The sequence below is a fragment of the Citrus sinensis genome, chromosome 6 (genome assembly GCF_022201045.2).
Source record: "Citrus sinensis cultivar Valencia sweet orange chromosome 6, DVS_A1.0, whole genome shotgun sequence".
Lineage (NCBI taxonomy): Eukaryota > Viridiplantae > Streptophyta > Magnoliopsida > Sapindales > Rutaceae > Citrus > Citrus sinensis.
Window position 1 is genome coordinate 10,746,633 of NC_068561.1, and position 23,374 is coordinate 10,770,006.

Here is a 23,374-nt window from a genome sequence, read left to right on the forward strand (position 1 = left end):
AAAGGGTTATTTTAGCATTTACATGTGTGTATAAAGTAAATGTTGATTTTTAAAGTTGATTTAATTAGTGTAAAGGATAATATGCTATTCAAAGTATTATCTGAATACAATATCTAATAGGATAAAAGTTCGTTTAATTCCTATATTTTGAGATAATGCCCGCTTAGTCCCTGTGTTTTTTAAAATGTCTCAAAATATCATTGTTGTTAAACTATTGACACCCCTACTCTTATTTTTTGTTTCCTTTTAACTTGGTTTTATAATATTACCTCTTACAATAATGTTTCTTTTTTTGTTAATAAAAAGAAAAATTAAATTAATTTTTGTGAAACACTCTGCTGAGTAGTTAATATATTAATTATTAATATCCAAAAAATAGTAATTTAATTTTTTAAATATTAACTTTTTGGATATACGTAATTTTCCAAAAAAAATAATAAAACGGGTGATTTAAATTTTTTATTATTGTCCAAAAAAAGAAACATTATTGTAAGAAAATAATATTATAAAAACAAGCCAAGAAGTACAAAAAAAAACGATATGGGTATCAATAGTTTAACGACATGGATGTTTTGAAGTATTTTTAAAAATATATGAACTAAACAGATATTAATATCAAAATATAGGAACGAAATGAGTTTTTATCCTTCTAATAATATTATTAAAAATCTTAATCTTTAAATTTCAATTATTATGTGTCATTTATTGTATACACAAAAGAAATCCAAATGGCATCAACCTTTTTTAAAGTCAGTTGTCATTTATTATTAAAATTTATACACAATTTAACTTATTATGCATTGAAATATGTATAATCACTATATCAATTAACAAATAGATTAAATGAATCAAAATTATTTTAAATAAAAGTAATTCAATTCAATTAAAGTTAGTATGGCTTTAGAATATATATATATATATAGAAATAAAATAATTGACATTGTTAATTATAATATTCGATTTATGTTGTATATTGTTGAATAAAGAAAATTACATTCTTACTTCGGGTATTACATTGAACCCGAAAAATCTATCATTAAACATGAAATATATGAGCATTAAGTTAAAATTGTAATCATTAACCATGAAATCATTGAGTATCACATGAAACCATTAATAATAAATCTAAAAAAATACATGAAACTAATGCTAACATGAAATCTAGTACTAACTTCAAAATTGTAATTATGAAATGAAGCATTACATGAAATCATTGTCATTGAGTTGATAATTATGAAATACAAGTGTGCAACCCAAGAGGGGGGGTGAATTGGAATTTTAAAAATTATCCTAACAAATCCACACAACAAGCAATCTAATGTCTTAACAATAATTGAAAACAATAAGTTCAATAATAGCACGATAATTAAAGAGTAAGGGAGAAGAGAAACAAACACACGAATTTTTACGTGGTTCGGCAATCTCCGCCTACGTCCACGCCTCCAAGCGATCCAAGCTCGAGGATTTCACTATCCAAGCCTTTCCAAGGCTTCAACAATTACAATTGACTTTGAGGTGTCAATAAACCTTTACAACAAAGAGATTATCTCCCAATCTCTTCACTCAAGTGTCTCACACACTCAAACTCTTACAAATAAATTGAAGAAATGAAAGATACAATGAAACTCACTCAATGAGTAGATATTCAAAGATGAAGAATAATGAATGATTCAATGATTTGTGTTTTGCAAGTTGTAAGCTCAAGATATCACGTGTGCTTTTTGTTTTTGCTTGTTGGAGAAATTGAAAATGAGTTGGATTTGAGTTCTTATAGTTTGAGCTAAAAAACTAGCCGTTATGCACATTTTGGTCGTAACCGGATTACCGGTTATGGACAACCGAAATTTCGCTTAATGTTACCGTTACAGCCACAAATTTGAATTTCTGAACATCCGGATTTTCGCTTTGTCACATCCGGATTTCCGCTTACGCTCAGTAGCTTACTGCCCAACAACCGGATTTCCGTTTGTCAGGATCCGAAATTCCGCTTTTAATTCGGATAGATTCTGCCTAAAATCCGAACTTCCGTTTGTCATAATCCGGATTTCCGCTTGCTACAGTAATTGCTACAGTGAATATTTTTCTAAATTTATAGTTTGACCCCAAAACTTTATAAAACTGTAGTGTGGCCCAAAACGTTATGAAAGTTTGCAAAAAGGTCCAATTTCAGAACTTTAGAATAATGCTTTGTCAATCCCACAACTTTATGAAATTATGACTTTGCCCAAACTATGTGAAATTATAGAATGGTCTAAAAACATTTAAATAGTTTCAAATAGGTCCAAATCCGAAATTTAAAATACTATCAAAGATTTTAAAATTACTTTCATTTTAGTCCAAAATGCTTTAATCCCATAACATCATTTTCTTATTATAAAAGCACAATTCATAAATCTTGACTCAATAAATACATGTGGTTTGTTATCATCAAAATCAATATTTATAAACATATAGGCTAACAAATTATACCATTAAACATGAAATTAATGCTAATATGAACTCTAGGACCATCAACTTAAAATTATGATCATTAAATTTTGAATACTTATAAATTAAGTTTAATTTGTGGTTGTAATGAATGCATTCTACGACCTTAAAAAAAAAGAAGTTAAATAAAGGGTTATTTTAACATTTACATGTGTGTATAAAGTAAATGTTGATTTTTAAAGTTGACTTAATTAATGTAAAGGATAATATGAGCTTCAAAGTATTATTTGAATGCAATATCTAATAGGATAAAAGTCCGTTTAATTCTTATATTTTGAGGCAATGCTCGCTTAGTTTTTGCATTTTTAAAAATACCTCAAAATATCCTTACCGTTAAACTATTAACACCTCTACTGTTACTTTTTGTTTCCTTTTGACTTAATTTTATAATATTACCTCTTACAATAATGTTTCTTTATTTTATTTTTAGGTTAATAGAAAGAAAAAAAATTAAATTATCAATTTAATTCCAAAAAATAAAATAAAAATAAAAATAAATGGTCCAGCTATGATGCAACTGTGGTACCATATCACAGCTACACCTAGTCATTGGATCCGACTATGGTGTATGTGTGCAGCTAGATCTAATGGCTAGGTGCAACTGTGGTATGGTACCACAGTTGCACCATAGTTTTGTCCAAAAATAATATATATTAATTTTGTAGAACACTCTGCTGAGTAGTTAATATATTAATTATTAATATCTAAAAAATTAGTAATTTAATTTCTTAAATATTAATTTTTTTGAATATACATCATCTTCCAAAAAAAGTATTTTAAAAAATATACAGACCAAACAAACACTAATCTCAAAATATAAAGAACAAATATGATTTTATCCCTCTAATAATTTTATAAAAAAACTTAATCTTTAAATTTCGATTATTATATGTCATTTATTGTATACAAAAAAGAAATCCAAATGGCATCAACCACTGTAATTTCAGTAAGCCATTTTGCAGCCGGTTAATTAGCGAGTAAAAAGAATTTTGTTACCGGATTGGAACCGGAGGAGGTATTATTAAATCATTTAATTTTTACACGTGGCACACTCTTCATAAATTATTTGTCGCATCATGGACTGTTACATACATAAACCATAACATAGTAAGGCCCCTTCTTTAGATATGATTCAACTTATCATGAAGATTGAGTTGTCCCACTTACTCATTAAGCAACTTGACTAGTTGACTTGCAAGAATAAATTTAGGACAGAACTAGGGGTTCTAGAACGTTTCAATGGGCCTAGGCCGGAGATTCCCGCTGGAAGATACTAATTCTGCTCAAACTTGTTATGGACCTACACCACTGGGTAGTATTGGGCCTTTTATTGGGCTCTTAAAGGTTACAGGTTTTTCTTTAACTTGTTATACGAGCCATTCCCTTGTGGGCTAAGCACTCTCCAAATGGACTTAACCAACGGTTCAATGCATATGAAACTCACTTGTACAAATATGTCCTTTATTGATACAGGTATTGTAGACAAAGGTAAATCTAATTGAATGATTAATTCGTCTTCAAAGTTCAAATTATTAAATTCTGCTAAGGACGAAGAAAAGGATAGAGAAATATTAATTTATCTTATCTCTAACGAAAAAGGTAAATTAAAAAGTAGGCAAGTTGTTGAGTGCTCCGTCGATGGTCCCCATGCAGTCTATCAAAGTATCAATTCTTCCTTCAATTTGTATATTTTTCATCCATAAAGTATTGTATCATATGTATGAAATTTATGCCCGATAATTTTGGACGCGTCAAATTTAATATGGGTTGTAATCCTTTTACTGCTTAGCTATTAGAAAATAATATCTGGCTACAATAAGTGTGGTACTGCAATATTTTATTATTAAAAAATTACATAATCTTATATAGAGATGGCAACGGGAAGGGGAGGGATTGACATCCAGCACCCATCTCCGATGTTCTACATATGTTCTCTTCCCCTCCCTGTCCTGGTTAGAATTACTTGAGGGAATCATCATTCCCTTTCGAATAATAACGGGAGATTCCTGCAAATTCTCAATCCCCCAATAACTGATATTTTTTTAGTTTTTAAACTTAATTTAATCATATTAACCTTAAAATATACAAAATAAAAAGAGAATGGTCATGAATGAGTCTTATTTCATTCTACTTTATCAAACTTTTGGTATATTTAATAATCAAACAATGATTTTCAAAACAAAATACAAATAATGTGACTTTATACAATATTGAAGTGCATACTATTCATGAGCAATGATAGCTCTTGGCCACCAATAATGGCGCAACAAATGCGTGAATGAGGCTTCTGGCTAACGTTGTGATAAGCTAGGCTGCTCAGCCTCTGACATGCGGCGTGCTACTGGGTTATGATAAGATGAGGATGAGTTGAGTGCTAGCTACAACGTGAATAATTTGGAAAGAATGGCTGAGACTGTGTGAGAGTGGCTTAAAGTTTGATTTGTGGATCGTGAGCTTGTGGGATTGTGAGCTTTGGGTTATGGTTAAGTCAAAATTACATTAAAGTCTTTATTTTAACTAATATTTACATTATTTGTATAAATATTTTGATATTTGTTATGTACACCATTATTTAATATTTTTCAATGTAAATTTTATTATTTATTCACTAATAATTGTAAAATAATAAAATTAAAATTAAAGATTAAAATGGGAAAATGGAAAAATGGAAAAATGGAAAAATGGATTAAAATAGGAAAATTGCAAAATGCGGAGGGTCATCCATATCCCTTGTCCGAATAAGAAATTTGGTAAAAGAGTCATTCAGTCCCTTTTCCAAATAAAAAATCGGGTATAAAATTATTCTCATACCCTTCCCAAATGAAGAAAATCTCCCATGACTGCCGTTCTCGTGGGAATTTTTGTCATCCTTTATATGACATTTTATTATTTTCCATTAATACTATTAGTTGACAGTTGATTAACCTTTAACATATCAATCTTTCACTTATTTTGAAAAAGTACAAAATATATTAATGAATTTGCAAAATCTTAGTAAAAGATTTTTTTTCGCCAATACCAATTGTTTTATTTTTCTAATGACAATATTTCCCTTTACACTAAAATTTTAGATTTATTCTAAGAATGAAGACACTTACGCCATAATTACATTACCATGATGTTACTGATTATTAACGGTCAACAAATAATCATGACAAAAAAGCAGTAAAGTATGAGATTTTGTAATTATTTAGAAATGAAGTGTTAGAGTACAATACTTATTATACCTATGTGTTATTTTCCAATAACTTAAGGGTGAATTTGACACTATATTCCGATGGACTACCTATACTACATTATTATGTATTGCATTATACTTCATTAAGTTATGATGCAATACTGTATTTGGTGTAGTAGACTGCATTATATATAATAATATTTGTATATCATTGTTTTATAGTAATACTAATATTCAATGAAGATTATTTAAACTTTATTGTTATTTAAGTGTTTGTTATTTTTATACTAAATTAAATATTAATTATTTGTTAAACTAAATATTAAATAATTTATATCATATATTAGTTATTATAATACAACATAATATAATAATATTATATTAAGATATTAAAATTTAGTTACCATAATATTATAATAATATTAATCTTTTTTACCATAATATCTTTTGTATATAGTAACTAAAAAAATTGAATTAATTTTTTTTAATGAATACAAATATAATTTAAATGGTTTAATTTGTCTAATAAACTAATGATATTAGAATATTTTTTAACATATAATGTAATTTAAAAATTTAATTATTAAAATCATTTTAATAAGATATTTGTATTTATTATAAAAATTTTAGAATAAATATTTGGATTAAATAGATTTTAAAATTAACAAAATATATCTCACGTATTAATAATATTGAAATTATTTTATATATTATTGAAAATAATTTAAATTTTATATATTTATTTTCCTATTGTGTTTCTATTATTATACAATTTAGTTTAATAAAATATAACATTGTAAAGTATTAAAATATTTTTTAAATATTGAAGTTGTTTTAAAATGTTTATATTGTTACATATATTTTGATATTATATTTTTATTTATTATAAAACATAGCTATCATTTTTTTTAGTTAATAAAGTGAAAGAATATTATGATAAAACGAATTTTAGTGTCCCTTATTGAAAACTTGTGAGTTTACGTGACTATTGCTCCAAAATTTGCAGGTATAAATGTCCTTGTCCTAAAAATTTAAGTAAGAATAACATACCTTATATTGGGTTATACCTTTAGTATTAGTATTAAAATATTAAATGTGTTTGGAGCCTAAGTGATAAGGTCAACGTGGGGGTTGGATTGACTTGAAATTAGAATGAAATAATTGAAAAATTATCATAAATGATTAAAATTATAAATTTTCTAATATTTGAAATGTTATAATGAATTGAACCAAAAAAGTTGTGCAAATTGTAAAACCAGTAGCAATTTGAGTAAAAATTTATATGGTATTAATTGTTCATATAAAGATAATTTATCTACATTTTTTTAAATATAAGAATTAAATAGATATTTAACATAAAATATAGAGATAAACAAACATTTACCTCTCTATTTTATGCAATATTAAAAAATGTCATGAACTATCATAAAATACTCTCTCAGAATGCTCTTAATGTTATTTTCACTTAAAAACTACTTAATTGTTTGTACAATTTTTATTTTTCTTTGACATGTCCACTATGTTTTCAGGTATTGGAAATTACTCATTCAAGCAAATGGTTTACCCTTGGCTGCTCATGGTGCCCACTCCTGCCCTTCTTGTGAGTTGTGAAATAATAGAAGACAGATTGAACTTTAGAATTTCTTGCTGCTGGTTCCACCATATGCGCAGTACAACTGCGCAATTAAGGCTAAGTTGGCTTGTCCTTAGATTAAGAAACAACTTTTAGTGGTTTTAAAAGTTGAAAGGAATGTATATAATATTTATGATAGATTATGTATTGGTAATGCTTACTCAATTAATGAATGAGAATATAGGTAGTCTTTTGGATTATATCGGAAATTAAAAGAAGCGAAAGAGGTTTTCAATTGATACAAGTTTAAAATGTCCCAAGACATCATAATGTTCTTCCTAACTCTTCTTAAAAGAGCTTTGAGAAGTATTAATCAATTTTATTATAGACCTAAATTTTAAATTTTAAATAAAGATAAATATCTGAATTTGAATTATATATTTATTTTTTTGAATCTTTGGTATAAGTATTAAGTTGTTTGTTTTTATTTTTCAACTTAAAAAGTTTAAAAACTAGTAGTTTTACATTTGTACCCTTACAAAGTTTATATGTTAGATAAATAATAAAATCTCAACAAACATAAATAAGATAGTATTATATAATAACATAAATCATGTTCGAGTGAATACAATACTTTAGTATTCTAAATTAGAACATACTAATCAATTTTATTATAGTTTATGATGTATTATATGAAAAATATTTATAAAAACTTGTAAAGATAAATAATGCTAATTTGAAGATATAAAAAGATAAAAGCAATAATAATCTACTACTATATTATCAAAAGTTATGGAAATGAATAATAATACTAATCAGTAAGTTTTATTTAGGTAAGGGTGAAAATAAATTGATTAGATATGGATATTTTAGAGAATATCCTTTAATGATATCATTCAGACTTTTTAGATTAAGGTGGCATTTTTTTTTTGTTTGAAATGTGAATAAACGTAAATTAGTCTAAATTCGGAATAGAGCTTAATATTTGAATATGAACAATATGTTTGTTTTTCTTTTTGTCTGAATAGCTAAATATAAACAGTAAGTTGTTTTTTTAACTTTAAAAATTCTAAAAACTAGCACTTGTATATTTGTGTCCTTACAAATTATAAATATTAAACAATAATAAATATCTCAAAGAACATAAATAAGATAATTTATTATCATAGCATAAATCATATTTAATTAAATATAGCCCGTCAATTTTTTATATTAGTACATGTTAATCAATTTTATTATAATTTATGATGTTTTTATTACAAATGTTCATAAAAATTTATGAAGATAAATTATGCTAATTTGAAGAAATAAAAAGATAAAAAATAATAATTGTCTACCACTATATATTATCACAAGTTATAGAATTGGGCAATAATGCTAATTAATAAATTTTATTTAGGTAAAGATGAAAATTAATTAATTAGATAGGGATATTTTGGAGAATATCTTTTAATTATATCATTAAGACTTTTTAAATTAAGTAAAAAATTAAAAAAAATTAGCTTAATAACTTAATGATTTAATGACTGAATATTTTTATTAAGTTGAAAAAACAAACAGACTTAGAGCTTGTTTGTTAAACGTCTAAAGTCTGAAAATTTGTTAAGTTCTTTTTTTTTTTTTTGGTGCAAATTTGCTTGTTTGTTTTTTGCAACTTATAATTGATTTTCATATATTTACATCTGAACAGAAAAAATAAAGTTTCGTGACTTTTATCTAAATTTAAAAAAATTTGAATAGAAAATAAATACTATATTCCCATAATATCTCAATTAAATTTACATATTTTTGTATTATAAAACCTAATCCCCTTTTTTTTCTCTATGTAATTCATGTTCTCTATTATTTCAATTTGTTCTCGTTTTCATTAGCACTAGAATTCTTCAAGTACAGCAGTCGATGAATCTCCATTGTTAAGGTATTTTTTTTTATATTACGGTTCTTATAAATACTATGTTATATATTTTGGATGTTGAAAACTTTCTCCGTATATGCTGATTGTGGTTCATACATCAATACAAAATTTAGTGCTCCAAGAAAGTTAATGGAAAGTTACATGATTAATAAAATATTAAATCTTCCAATAGTGAAGCTAGTAATGTATTTTATATGAGAAGAAAGGCTTATTAAAAAAAAAATGTTATTTATCATAGAGCTTCCCATTTGGTATTTAGTGGGTTGTTAGTCGATTCCTCACTAAACGTGAAAGCTAGTAAGTCAACTAGCTTGAAGCAAGTCTTTGCAAATTTGTAGCTAAGATCTAGTTTTTGTGTAAAAGTGGAGGAGATGCCTCAAGTCCATGTTCTAAGAGTGAAACTGAGTACTGAGGGTTTAGAGGTTTCTAGATTGGGTTTTGCATGTGGGGGAGTCTCCGAAATTTAAAAAAAAAATGTTTATAACTTGTGTGACTTGTGTATTGTGGTTGAAGTAAAGTAAATCAAATATTTTGGAACTTATTTCTATATGAACAATGTGATTCCTATTAATGGTTTGAGAAAAGAATGGACAAATATTCTATTGCTTCCCAATTTTTTGTCTTGGTTGTTCAACTCATCAATTTTGTATTGATTTGTTGTGATTGGTATCACCCGTGAGATGTGAATGGCTGTGTATATACTATGCTTGCGTATTGTTTTGATTCTATTTAGCATGTGCTGTTAGTTTTAAGTTTAAGAAACTTGAAACATTAAATGATTGTTGTCGTTGGTATTAATTTTATTATGAAATATTTATTTTTAGTTTCTAGAAATAGAGGATAAGACTGTCTACATTGAAGAAGTCAATAACTATTGGCATAATTATCTTCTATTTTCAATTCTAATTGTAACATGTAAATGATTTGATTCGATCATAGATGGTTGAATGTTGAGTTTGTAGAGCAAATTGGAATGATCATGTTCCAAAGAAAGCAATTAATTGATCTTTGACTCATTCAGGTTAATAATAGATTTGGTAATCACATAAATGATTACTCCTCCTTCATTTAATGATAAATTAAGTGGCATAACCAATCACAAAAAATACTTAAGGTAAATTATCTTTTGTCAATGACAAATAGTGACATAATTGATATATTTATCATATTAATAATATTTACATTTGTAGGGTGTCATAAATCCTCTAGTATGTGTATATGCAGCATCCACTAAATGGTATTTTTCTAGGTTCAGTAATTACCAAGAGTTAATTGTTGGAAAAAAAATGTCTAACAATTATATAAAAGGAAAAGTTTACCAGGTGATGGCATTGGAAAATTATATCTTGAATCACGAATTGGTTTTTTCAAGACTTTTGAATCATGTGTTGTTCTTTCTCATCCAACAACAAGGAACCTCTATATGGCACTTATTTATGTATTGAAATACATGCATGAATTAGGGTTTCATCTATTTATTGATTGAATGATTTTCGTAATGGTGGTCAGGGTAGAGGAAAAGAGGAGATTTTCAACCATAGTCATGCGAATTTAAGGAATATTATTATAGCATACTTTTGGTGTTCTAGAAGCTCATTTTCCAATTTTGAAGCGAAAGCCCTCGTATCCATTTGATACTCAGACAAAAATTGTTATCGCATTCATTGTGATACACAACTTTCTTTCAAGATTATCTATTATTGATGCATTATTTTTAGAGTATGGCAATTAAGAAGTTGAGTTGAAAAATAATAGTGCAAATTTGAATCAATTAACAAATGCAAGGAACTTCTTTAGACCATCAGATCAAGTCTTCATGCAATAGCTATGAGACGAACTCGCAAATCAACCTTCTCAAGATGTAATCGATTTTCTTATCTTTAAAAAGTTTAATTAGTATAATAAGTTTGATTCAATTTTGCATTTGTGGTAATGTAATAATGTTTTTATTTAAAGATCAATTAGTGCCTAGTTCTACATATGTTTGATTTTAATTGTAATGTGCATGTATCTAACTCTTAAAATTTATAACAAGTATAAATCATTCTTACAAGGACATAAATGTGAAATAATCATATTTATGATGTTTGTGTTTTGTAAAAACAAACAAAATGCCACTTATATTTAAATATTAAAAAAAATATCATTTAGAGATATGCAATTCAAACCTATTCAGACTTCAGCCAAATTCAAACTTATTCAAATTTTAGATAAAAAGACAAACGATGCCTTGATGACTTAATTGATTGAAATTAAGTCAATTAAGTTATTAAGTAAAAAAAGAACTGACCCTAAGCTAAAGGTTAAAAAATTGGCTTAATAAAAATATTCAGCTGCAAAAAAAAGAAAAGAAAAGATAATGACTTAACTTATTGAAATTAAGTTAATTAAATTATTAAGTTGAAAAAACAAGCACGGCATAAGTTAACATTGAAAGATGGTTATTTTGTTGTTTGGACTTTGGATGAATTATTTGTCCAAGAAATGTTGGCAGCTACTTGTAATTTTGTTTTGTCAATGATAACTTCTTAGTTGAGCTAGTTTGCACTTACTCCCTTAATCTTTAAACTAAAGAATTTGATGTTATTTATACTTCTCGGATAAGAGAAAGAATCCTGAGGAGTATGAATTTTAAGATTGAGAGCATGGAGTAAAAGTAAGAATAATGTATTTATTTAGGAATAAGAGTGTGGATTGCCAATGAGAATTCTAATTATATGTTTACTTTATCTTAAATTAAAAGTGAGTTTTCTAAATTATAATTTTACCCTTATGTAGAGGATATGCTGCTTTTAATTATAAAATGAATAAAAAAATAAATTTGAACAATAATATATTTATTTATTCTTAATTTAATTTATATAAAATAATAATAATCATTAATACTTTTAATAATGTAAATAAAAAATGAGTGAAACTCATAAAGTGAAACTCCGCTCCACTGCTCCACCCACTCCCAGAGGAAATAAACAATCGATTTTGAGAATTCTCCACTCCAAAATATGAATCCAAAATGTAAAAACAGCATAAATCTCCTTTGTACATTTGTGGGAGAGCCGAAACCTTGAGGATTTGAATCTTCATGTGTATTCCTAGGTGCCTTTCATCTCATCTATATGAGTTATTTTACCATCACATCTTGCTTACTAAAGTTTGGTTGGACTTAAAATTTTAAAGTATTTTACCAAAAAACTGGTCTCTTAAATACACTGGAAGGATTAATCCTGTCCAACAGAATTCCTTTTACTGAACCATTGTGAGACAACACATTTCAACAATTTTACACCTCTTTGTATGTGTAATAGAAAACAAATAAGGCAGTGCAGTTCCCTCCAAAATATTTTTTCTTTCACTTTCATAATTTTTTTTTCCCCTAAAAGAAGGAGAATAAAAAAAAAAGAAAAAGAAAAGAAAGAGAAAACCAAAAAAAGAAAGAAAAAGGAAGAGAGAAAGAAAGAAAGAAAGTGGGTGAGTTTAGCAAAATCTCAATTGAATCCATCCAACCGCATAATCATGGAAGGTGATTTGGGTGGAGCTTTGCGCTTTACGCAACCCCTCTTCACTCTCTCCCTCTCCCATCCAAAGATTCCTTTTTCTTTCCTTTTTATCTTCTTCTTCCTCTTCCTCTCTCAACACGCACAGTTACGGATCAACTCTTTGTCCGTCCAATTATTTAGCGTTTTCCGTTACTTGTAGCCTCCGTTTCTCACTTACTGGTCGCTACTCCCTTCAATATTGTTTCTTATGGGAAACATCAGTAGCAGTAGCGGTAACGGCCGCCGTAGACACGGGAGCCGACGAGGTCACCCGCCTCCCCCGCCGCCGACGCCTCCTCAGCAAGAGATCACCGCTAATCGCTACGTCTTCGCGGCGGTGACTCCTTACCCGACGCAGTACCCTAATTCTAATAACCCAAATAATAATAATAATAATAATAATCCGCCGCCGCAGTACTATCAGTACCCGCCAGGTGGGTACTATCCTCCGCCGCCTCCGGCGATGCCGGTGCCGCTTCCTGCGCCGTTTGATCACCATCATCGTGGCGGAGGCGGTGGCGAACCTGGGCAATGGAGGTATCCTTGTGGGCCCATGATGGCGCCTCCTCCTCCATATGTGGAGCACCAGAAGGCGGTTACGATACGGAATGATGTGAATTTGAAGAAGGAGAGTTTGAAGCTGGAGGCCGATGAGGAGAATCCTGGGAAGCTCTTGGTTTCCTTCACCTTTGATGCTACTGTTGCTGGGAGGTAACTGAAACAAATAAATAAATAAACAATTAAAAGCTTCAGCTTTTGTTTGTTTATATTTCTTCAAATTTGCTTCTTATATTATGTGATTGATAGAGTTTTAATCAACATACTTACTGAAGATTTTGCAGTGGCCGTGTCTGGTACCTTCTGCTTATTGATATGATCCATATGGACTTGTTAAGGGATTCTTAAATCCAAATTTCTTTATTGCATAGCGGAATGTCATGTCAACTGGAATAGTTAACCTAGGAAGTGAGAGCTTGCAGTAGCAATACAATTGCTTACAAAGAAACTATGTGTACCTTCTATTGTCATTTGTTTGTAGTCCACTGTTAGAGTTAAGCTCGTAGTTTTGTGATATGCTTGGGAATTGTATGGTTGACATCTTTAGGACCAATTTATGTTTTCAAATATACTTTCTCCAGAATCACTGGAAAGAAGGGGGAAAAAGAAATAAAAGCTGCATGCTGTTTTGCCAAGTTAGTTACATATTAAGTGCCTCCATTTTTTAGCTTTAGCCATTTATTCTTAACAATATCAGAAGCATCTCATGAGTATAACTGAAGTTTATTGGAAATGTGGTTTCCGTCTCCCTTTTGAAGTTTCCCTTTTGAGATAAGAGCTGATGTCTTTCAAATCTTTTTTCAATTTTTTCTCATTTTCTAGCACTTGGTATGGTTATGTTAAATTGACTCTCCAAAAGTGGATTTGGCACATTAAAAAAGGAAAGAGTATTTAGATTTGAAATTGTAGGTTTCCATTACTTATATGCATGAGGTTAAATTATAAGTTATTTAATGTCCAGAATGATGAATTTATATTCTTGAGGATTATGAAATAGATGTAATTTTTCTGGCAGAAGAAAATTTTGTTGTAAAATTGTGTCTAACTGCCAAGAAATTTCTTTTTTCTTATACATAATACTATTGCTTGCTGCTTCTGTTGTCTTTTAATTGTGAGAACGATGAAAAGGGTGATACTATTCACTTTTTCTAGTTATGTAGTGATTTTACTTATTCTTAAACCAGTTGATATGGTAGAAGAATCATTGTTTCTTCTTACAGCATAAAAATCTACGGTTATAAGACACAATTAAATCTATGGTAGCGTAATATTTTTCTATAAAAATCAAATCTTATCAAACAGTATCCAATATCTGGTGTCATTTAAAGAGTACTTTATGCTTACTTAACAGAATACACTGCTTTTTAGCTGGGTGTCTGCAATAGATGTGCTGCTTTCATGATGGCTGTATGACCTGTTTTTGGAATTTGAAAATGCATTTTTCTTCTTGGTTGGTAAAGTTATTACTTTTTGTCTATCTTCTCTTAATCTTAACATAACTGTTTCTCTTGCAAGCAGCATCACTGTTGTTTTCTTTGCTAAAGAAGGAGAAGACTGCAACCTGGCACCAACTAAGGAAAACCTTTTTGCACCAGTGACAGTGCAATTCCAACGGGGTCTAGGCCAGAAGTTCAGACAACCTTCTGGAACAGGGATTGACTTTTCAATGTTTGAGGAAACGGAGCTACTGAAAGAGGGTAATATGGATGTATATCCTCTTGCAGTGAAGGCAGATGCATCTCCTGTTAATCAGAATGGATCAGATGGAAACTCTATTCCTGGACCTGCGAATTCTCAGATAACTCAGGCAGTGTTCGAGAAGGAGAAAGGTGAATACCAGGTGAGGGTTGTGAAGCAGATTCTGTGGGTGAATGGGATGAGGTATGAGCTGCAGGAGATATATGGGATTGGGAATTCTGTTGATGGTGATGTCGATGCAAATGATCCAGGAAAAGAATGTGTGATTTGCCTATCAGAACCACGGGACACAACTGTCCTTCCCTGCAGACACATGGTACATATCCATTTTACTTATTGCTTTTAAATTTGATAATTGCCCCGACCGACGAACTCTTGTTTCTTGTGCAATGGTTTCACTTGCATGCGTATAGCTGTGTTCTACCAATGGTGGAGTTTTCTTCATTTTGATATTTTGAGAACGGAAAAATTTCTCCCCGGATTCCTATGAAATCATGAATCTACCCTGGCTGGGTTGGATTTTGAAATTAGTGGTAATTGCAAGAATCCTTGAAAAAAAATGATTGCATGCCAGTCAAAATGTTGATTCCACACTGAATTGTTTAAAATGTTTCAGTACATATTCTTTGGTTACTCATCTTATCCTATGCTACTATAAGATATAGTGAGATACAACAGATTGTAGGCATTTTCTTTTATTTTACATTTTTGTATATTGGCAACTTTTTGTTTCGTAGACAATTTGGTTATCAGAAAAGGAAAAGGAAAATAATTAATAAGTAGAATCACTCTATTGCAATTGCTATTTGATGTCTCATTCTTGGTGGGGTACTTTGTGATGCAGTGTATGTGCAGTGGTTGTGCGAAGGTACTGAGGTTCCAAACGAATCGCTGCCCAATTTGCAGACAACCAGTTGAGAGACTTTTGGAGATAAAGGTCAATGGGCCTGAAGAGTAGTGAACGAAGATGGAAGAAGTTGCTGCCGCTCAGTTTATGTATAGTAGTCTGTTGTTGTTGTCTTGCTTTACATGCACTTCAAATTTATTTTTTGTTCCTTCTTTCCCTTAGGCATTACCTGGAATTGTAATAATCAGACCGAAAGTTATACTCCTTGTAATCAGACTGAAAGTTTGTACTCCTTAAGTGCTAGTATGGCACTACTATATTACTGACATTGTATACAAAATATATAAGCCGGTGCCTTGCGCTTGCAAGTGTAAGCGTTTGGAGGCAATTCCTCAGAATTTTCATCGCATGATATATATTGTATTGGATGTGCTTTTGTTCACTCCACAACAGAACGCTGGTGACTTTTCTATAGTTTGTGCCAATTGCTGAACGCTGAGGAATAGGTCGTGGGTTCGCTCTGTGAACTCAGGGTTAGGCTAGAAGCGGTTGGTTGAGGTGGAGAGTAGCTGTTAAGTTTTCTTTATAAATTACCTTCCCATTGGTTAAATACTTGTTTCCATTGGCTCGGTTTATGATCTTCTAATTCTAATACTAATAAATCTCTAACTTGTGGCATGGTTTTCTAATTTTTTAATTTTGTTTTAACTTTGAATACTCTTTCTGCTTCCATGTATTTTTCATTAGTTTATGGGGTTCTTCATAACTTTCTGCATTTGATGGCTCTACTATGAATGCTAATATAAGTTTATGGTTACTTTCTCTTATTTTTAGCTTTTATCTTCTTTTCCTACTAATATTTCATCTACTTGTTCTAAATAATAAATTTCTTCTATTTCAAGTTTATGGCTACTTTCTCTTATTTTTGGCTTTTTATCTTCTTCTCCTACTAATATTTCATCTACCTGTTCTAAATAATAAATTTCTTTCTATTTCAATTTAAATATATGTTGGGTGGATCTGAACTTTGAATTCAACTTCCTATAATGGGTTAGTAAAAGAACGTGGCTTCTGGCCTACTGCTGTCAGGAGAAAGGTCCCTACGGCCTTAGTGCCCTGTGCAATGATGTGAAGAATTAAGTGGCTGCCAATTTGGATTTCCATAATGTACTGGTCCAGATTTGTTCAATTTAGAGGGTGGAGATGGGGATCTTTGCGGGGCAGCCTTGTAGGTTAATGTTGGATTAAAAAATAATGGAATTTACGATCTGTTGACGCAAGAATTTGGGCCAACTGCCAAATGTGAGATAGATCCGACGTGGTAAGGTTAGAGGCTGATTTAAGGGCCATGTGGGTCGGGATGTCGAAAATATTTTTACCTAATGATGGATTGAATCATCTGTAATCCTGCAAGATAAAACGAGGAGTCAGGATGCTGACAGTGTTGTCGGCAACAACACTCCAACGCTTAAGTTATGAAGTTTTGTAAATTTTAATTTGAATTTTTTATTGACAAAAAATCATCCCAAATACTTTACTCTTCTAGAAAAGAAAGAGAAATGAATAATATTTGCTCAAGAAATTAAATTTCCCCTCTCTTTCCTTACTAATGTTCTCTAATTCCTACATCGGTATGAGTGACGGTAATTTGTTTTCAAGCTATGAACAGAATTCTCATTACGCACAGGATTGCTAAACATGCACCATGCTCCACCATTTATGATATAAAAGATATCATGAATCAAAATCTAGCATGGTTAAACCACAATATATAGTAGGTAGTAGTCATTGGCTTCATCCGTTTCTTGATAACATCTTTTACGATGACGGTGTAGCTTGTGTGACGCCACTCTTCCATATCCAGAACATATGAGTTCGGATAGAATTTCCAACACATCATACGCTGCATCCTTAATAGAAGAAGCAGTTTGCTAAAATGCATAAGTTCAGGCACAACACTCTAGCCTTGGGATAGTAAGTTTTATCCCTTATTTTCTTCCCAAACTTATCGACCATGTTGGCTAGCTTGTTCATTCTCTTAGAAGATTGTCTGTCCAATTCATGTCGACCTTTTACTGTTCCGCATCTCGATCCATTTTCTCAATCTCTATTGATGAGAGTCTTTTTGTCACAAAATTACTATTAGCAAGTGATATGAGACAACATAAATTATATTCAAACCAGGAATGTTGGGATGATCTCCTCGATATCTTAGAGAGCTGAAGAATTTGTGGCGAATTGATTAGCATACCTTCTCAGCATCTTGGAGGCTTGAGAGGTCTAAAGTGAACTTCACGCCATCTTCTATGCTTGAGGAGTCTAGGGCGCTCCCTCAATAAAGACAACCTTTTTGTCAGTTTAAACTTTTGGGGTGTCTAGGGTCTTCCCTCATATTAGGGCAATCACTCAATCTGGTAGGAAGTTCTCACTTCGGGACTTGTTCTACTAGGGAGTTCTTCTCGGTCTTAGAAGATTTTTTTGTCAGTAGTTCTTTTCACTCTATGGCACCCTTTGTTAATGAGTTCTTCTTATGCTGGGATAATTCTTTTGTTAAGGAATTCTTCTCACTTTAGGGCATCCTATTTTATGGAGTTCTTCTTGCTCTGGTGTTTCTTAACTAGGGAGTTCTTTCTATTAGAGGGCTCCCTCTATTGTGGGGTTCTTCTCAATCTGATGTTTCCTCTTTTTGGGAATTCTTCTCTCTCTTGTACTTCCTCTATTGGGGAGTTCTTCCCACTACAGGACTCCTTCTATTGTGGAATCCTTCAAATTCTAGAGTTTATTCTATTAGACAGATCTTTTCACTTTGATGATTCCTCTATTGGGGAGTTCTTCCCATTCTGAAGCTCCCTCTAAGACTTCTCACTCTAAGGTACCTTTTATGAGTTATTGTCACTTTAAATTGATATTATCACTTTACAATGATCCACTCTGTTAGAGAGTTCTTCCTAATATGGGAACAAATTAAACAAGCATTATTTTGGTAGTGCGACTAGATTCATCGAATCTTTGGACTTAGTTGCTCTTGTGTGATTTTTAGGTTGTTAAGTTTCTTCTTAATCTCTCTCAATGGTCTCTTTTGTTGATTTCGAGTTTCACTTTCTTTATGGTGTTTAAGAGTGAAAGATAAGATAGATAGACCCCTTTTTGGAGAAATTAGGCTCCTTGTATAGAAAAGTAAAGACTTAATAAAGAAATGTGACATCTTCATGGAGAAATATCACATCTTTGTGGAGAAAGATCAAGTTTTTGTGATGAAAGATGACTTCCTTGTGGAGGAAAGTGGGTGCTTTTAGTGTAAATGTAGGTTCTTTGTAAAGAAAGATAGTTTCTTTGTGAAGAACGATACGTTCTTTCTTAGAGAAAAGTATTCATTTTTTCTTTTTTTTAATGAAATATGAGCTCTTTATGGAGAAGCAACTTCTGTTTATATAGATGAAACAATTAAGTAATGAGTTTTTTGCTCGATACCCCATAAGATGGTGCAAAAATATTTTGGCAAGATTCTGGTCAAGCCATTATTTTGCCCAAAACATTTAAGGACTTACTATCAGAGATGTTCTTTCTAGTTTTCTAAGAAGGAATTGAGAGAGGAGGAGGTAGAGGGAAGAACCAGCGAGAGCTTGAAAAAGAGGAAAACAATTGTTAGAGACGTCACTATGACAACATGTTGAGTGTTAGAAAATGTATATTTATAAAGGAGAAAATTGTCATTTTACGTCTTACTAATAACCTTTACTTTTATGTATTTATGCTTCTTGTAATTTAATTATGTGTGTTTTTATTTTAATTAAGTATTTTATGTATTTTAGGGGCATCATGGTCATTTCACAATAAATGAGAGATTAGACGGTAAAACCGACATCACTTTTGAACTCAGGACGGTCGAAAACCTTAGGAGGAGCATAAAAGGAAAAATGACACTGTTCACATGTACGGTACTATTCACGTATACGGTACTGTCTACATTACTGTTCACGACACTGTTCATATAGATGGATCGATGACGTGGCATTGACCGATGATGTGGCATTGATTGATGCGGTGTCACGATCCTGTTGGACTAAAATTTTTATGTACTGTTGATGGTGACATGGCAGCATATTAGTGGACCAAAAATCTCGCGTACGATACATGCATCACACAGGATTATTTTCAACCAAACCGCGTCACTGTTCAACCCGGGTCAAACCGTGTTACTGTTCATCCACGTGGTCAAACCGCGTACTGTTGACTGATGACGTGGCGCAATCCTGAGCGTCCAAACTGTTTTTAATCCGATGACCATGATTTACTCCATGTATCTATAAAAAGGGGACCTCCCCCCCCTAATTTGATAACTCTGAATCCATTTTCTGTAATTCTCTCTCCATCTTGTATTTTCTATATATTTTAATAAATTTCCATTTTGCCCCTAGTTCAATTATGAATAGCTAATTTTCTTTCAAGCTTGGGTTGAATGTGAAGTCTCAACATGTGTCATGGGCTTTATTTGGTAAATTTATTTTTTCTTCCCCTCTAATTTTTGTGGATGTTTTGACTTCTCGTCGACAAATAATACTAATCGTGTCTAGTACCGTCTTGGTTTCACCGGCCCATTTTGCCCCTAGTTCAATTATGAATAGCTAATTTTCTTTCAAGCTTGGGTTGAATGTGAAGTCTCAACATGTGTCATGGGCTTTATTTGGTAAATTTATTTTTTCTTCCCCTCTAATTTTTGTGGATGTTTTGACTTCTCGTCGACAAATAATACTAATCGTGTCTAGTACCGTCTTGGTTTCACCGGCCCCCTAGTACAAGGTTATTATTATTTGACACGATAAGCCTTTAGCACCATATTGATTAGAGTGTGGTTCATGAGGTGTGGATTCTCCCCTCATGATTTAATTGAAATTAATAAAGATTATTTAGCTCATGATGCATGTTGATACGGATCCAGATATCCAAGTACGTCATCTCAATAGATTTCTCTCCAATTTATTCTCGCCATTTCAATTCCAATTTTAGGATAATCTAAGTCACTTTCACCACAAAATCCAACCACCTCATACAAAATTAATTCTACATATAATTAAAATCCACTTCCTCGTGGGATTGACACTCGTCACCATTGATCTATACTACAATAAATTCGTGCACTTGCGAGTTCAATAAAATTTACACAACAAGTTTTTGGCGCCGTTGCCGGGGATGTAAGTAATTTTAATTCATAGAATTAATTTTTGTGAATAATTTCTTTTAATTGTTTTCTTGTAATTTTTTATTAAAAAAAAGAAAAAAAAAGTGAATCTACATTTAAAGGTTAGTATTTCTTTTATTTTTCTCTTCTTTAAAATTATGTAATTTAATTTTCAATTTATTTTTCTTTGTAATTTTTTTGTTTATCTTATTAATTTATTTTTAGTTAATTTATTTCACGTATTTATTTTTGTGTATTTTTATAGAAATATTTTAATAGCGCAATAAGGTTAGTATCATAATTTTTTATTTTTCTTTATTTTTATTCGTTTTGTTCCTATTTATTTTTGTTCTTTGCATGCACGGTTGGAGGTCATTATTACCTAATCTTGAACCTATAGACCTTGAACTAGAAAAAACACTTCGCACACACAAGCACGCTAAAAATAAAATGGATTTGTAACCACAGGAGAGGCCATTTAAGGACTATTTTAGTCCTTTAGCTAATTTGAGCACATCATGTATAAGATACCCAAATGTAGCTGCTAGGAGTTTTGAACTAAAACCTAGTGTGCTAAATTATTTCCCAGCATTCTATGGCCTAGAAAATGAGGACCCATATAATCATTTGAATGATTTTCATGCTATTTGTCAAACATTTAAATATGAGAATTTTTCAGATGATAATGTAAAACTTAGACTATTCCCATTTTCTTTAAAGGATAGAGCTCGTTCATGGCTTAATACATTGCCTGCTAATAGCATTGCATCATGGGAACAAATGGTAACTAAATTTTTGAATAAATATTTCCCAGTGCATAAAACCAATGCTATTCGCAGGGAAATTTCAGAGTTTACACAGAGAGAAGACGAGCAGTTTTTTGAAACATGGGAACGATTCAATGGGCTACTCTTGAAGTGTCCACATCATGGGTACGAGAAATGGCACCAATGCCAATACGTTTTGGAGGGATTACTACCAAATGTGCAAGAATGGCTAATGGCAACAAGTGGAGGAGAGCTAATGTCAAAAAGTGCATCAGAGATTTGGGAATTCTTCCAGCGACAAGCGGATAATTCCCAACAAAGGAGTCGATCACTCAGGAATACTATAAGAATTAAGGGAGTAAATGAGGTTCAAATTGGCGAGTCAACTTCGGGAATCAAAGAAGTCAAGGAGATGGTTGAAGGTCTTGCTCGACAAATAGCATCGTTATTGACTGCTAAAATAACAGAACCACATGACCATGACTCATACTCAGATCAAGCCAATGCCATAGGTGTAATGAGAAAACCATCAAATTACAACCCATACTCCAACACATATAACCCTGGATGGAGAGACCACCCCAATTTTTCATGGTCTCAAGGATTCCAACAGAATGGACCAGCAGTTCCAGCTCCACCAATGCAACCAATTCCTCAAATTCCTCAAGCCTCTCAGCCCCCATTTAGACCATATAATCAGAACCAGAACTACTTTCAACCCAGACCATGGGAGGATTCATTTCAGAATCTCAAGAATCTTACTCACTCCACGATTGAGCAACAGAACCGCACCATTGATGGACTACGAAATGAGTTGCGAGCAGGCTTTTACTCACGAGCCCAATCAGTTTCAAGCCTCGAGAAGATGGTGGGACAACTTGCTTCTTCAGTTCAGACCTTGACAATGACAGTTGAGAAAGGTAAATTTCCAAGTCAACCAGTGTCTAATCCTGAAGGAGTATATGAAGCAAATACCAGTTCACCACAGCAACATGGAGATGTCAAAGCAGTCATGACCTTACGAAAAGAAAAAGAAGTCGACAATAAAGTGGAGATGCCGGTGACAAAAAAAAATCAAATCGTACCTGTAAATGCTAAGGACTCATCACCGGAGGAGAAAGAAGAAACCAACCCACGAGAATATATTCCCAAAGCTCCATTTCCTCAGAGGTTAGCGAAAGGAAAGAAGGGAAAATCCACAGGTGCTCTCGAAATCTTCAAACAGGTAAGTGTTAACATCTTTTTACTTGATACTATAAAGCAAGTTCCATTTTATGACAAGTTTCTTAAAGACCTTTGTACTAAAAAGAGAAACATTCATGTTCAAAAGAAGACATTTTTAACAGAAAACGTTAGTTCTATACTGCAACATAAAATTCCTCTAAATGCAAAGACCCAGGCTCCCCCACTATCTCATGTAGCATAGGGAACCACACAATTGAGAATGATTTGTTGGATTTAGGAGCTAGTGCAAAATCTGTTGCCTTACTCAGTATTTTTGAAACTTGGACTTGGAGAATTACACCCAACTCCAGTGGTGTTGCACCTTGTAGATCGGTCCATGAAAATACCTCGAGGTATTGTAGAGGACGTGCTTATCCAGGTAGACAAGTTTTATTTTCCTGTTGATTTCATT

The 23,374-nt window shown here is 31.4% G+C and overlaps 1 protein-coding gene and 1 non-coding gene across 2 annotated transcripts; one reads left to right on the plus strand and one right to left on the minus strand.

Annotated features, from left to right (window-relative positions):
- Nucleotides 1-12,563: 12,563 nt before the first annotated feature.
- Nucleotides 12,564-16,190, plus strand: LOC102631259 (probable E3 ubiquitin-protein ligase LOG2). The gene is made up of 3 exons (XM_006481385.4): nucleotides 12,564-13,400; nucleotides 14,766-15,261; nucleotides 15,790-16,190. Exons 1-3 carry the CDS (start codon nucleotides 12,898-12,900, stop codon nucleotides 15,901-15,903), a joined length of 1,113 nt encoding a protein of 370 aa, XP_006481448.1. The 5' UTR covers nucleotides 12,564-12,897; the 3' UTR covers nucleotides 15,904-16,190.
- A 5,612-nt stretch (nucleotides 16,191-21,802) lies between these two features.
- Nucleotides 21,803-21,906, minus strand: LOC127903593 (small nucleolar RNA R71). Its single transcript, XR_008056301.1, has one exon. It is a non-coding gene; the product is annotated as a small nucleolar RNA R71 (small nucleolar RNA).
- Nucleotides 21,907-23,374: the final 1,468 nt, after the last annotated feature.

Coding starts and splice junctions, on each gene's coding strand:
- LOC102631259 (XM_006481385.4), top strand. CDS start 12,898: ATGGGAAACATCAGTAGCAGTAGCGGTAACGGCCGCCGTAGACACGGG. Junction 13,401..14,765: donor GATGCTACTGTTGCTGGGAG/GTAACTGAAACA, acceptor TCTTGCAAGCAG/CATCACTGTTGTTTTCTTTG. Junction 15,262..15,789: donor TCCTTCCCTGCAGACACATG/GTACATATCCAT, acceptor TTTGTGATGCAG/TGTATGTGCAGTGGTTGTGC.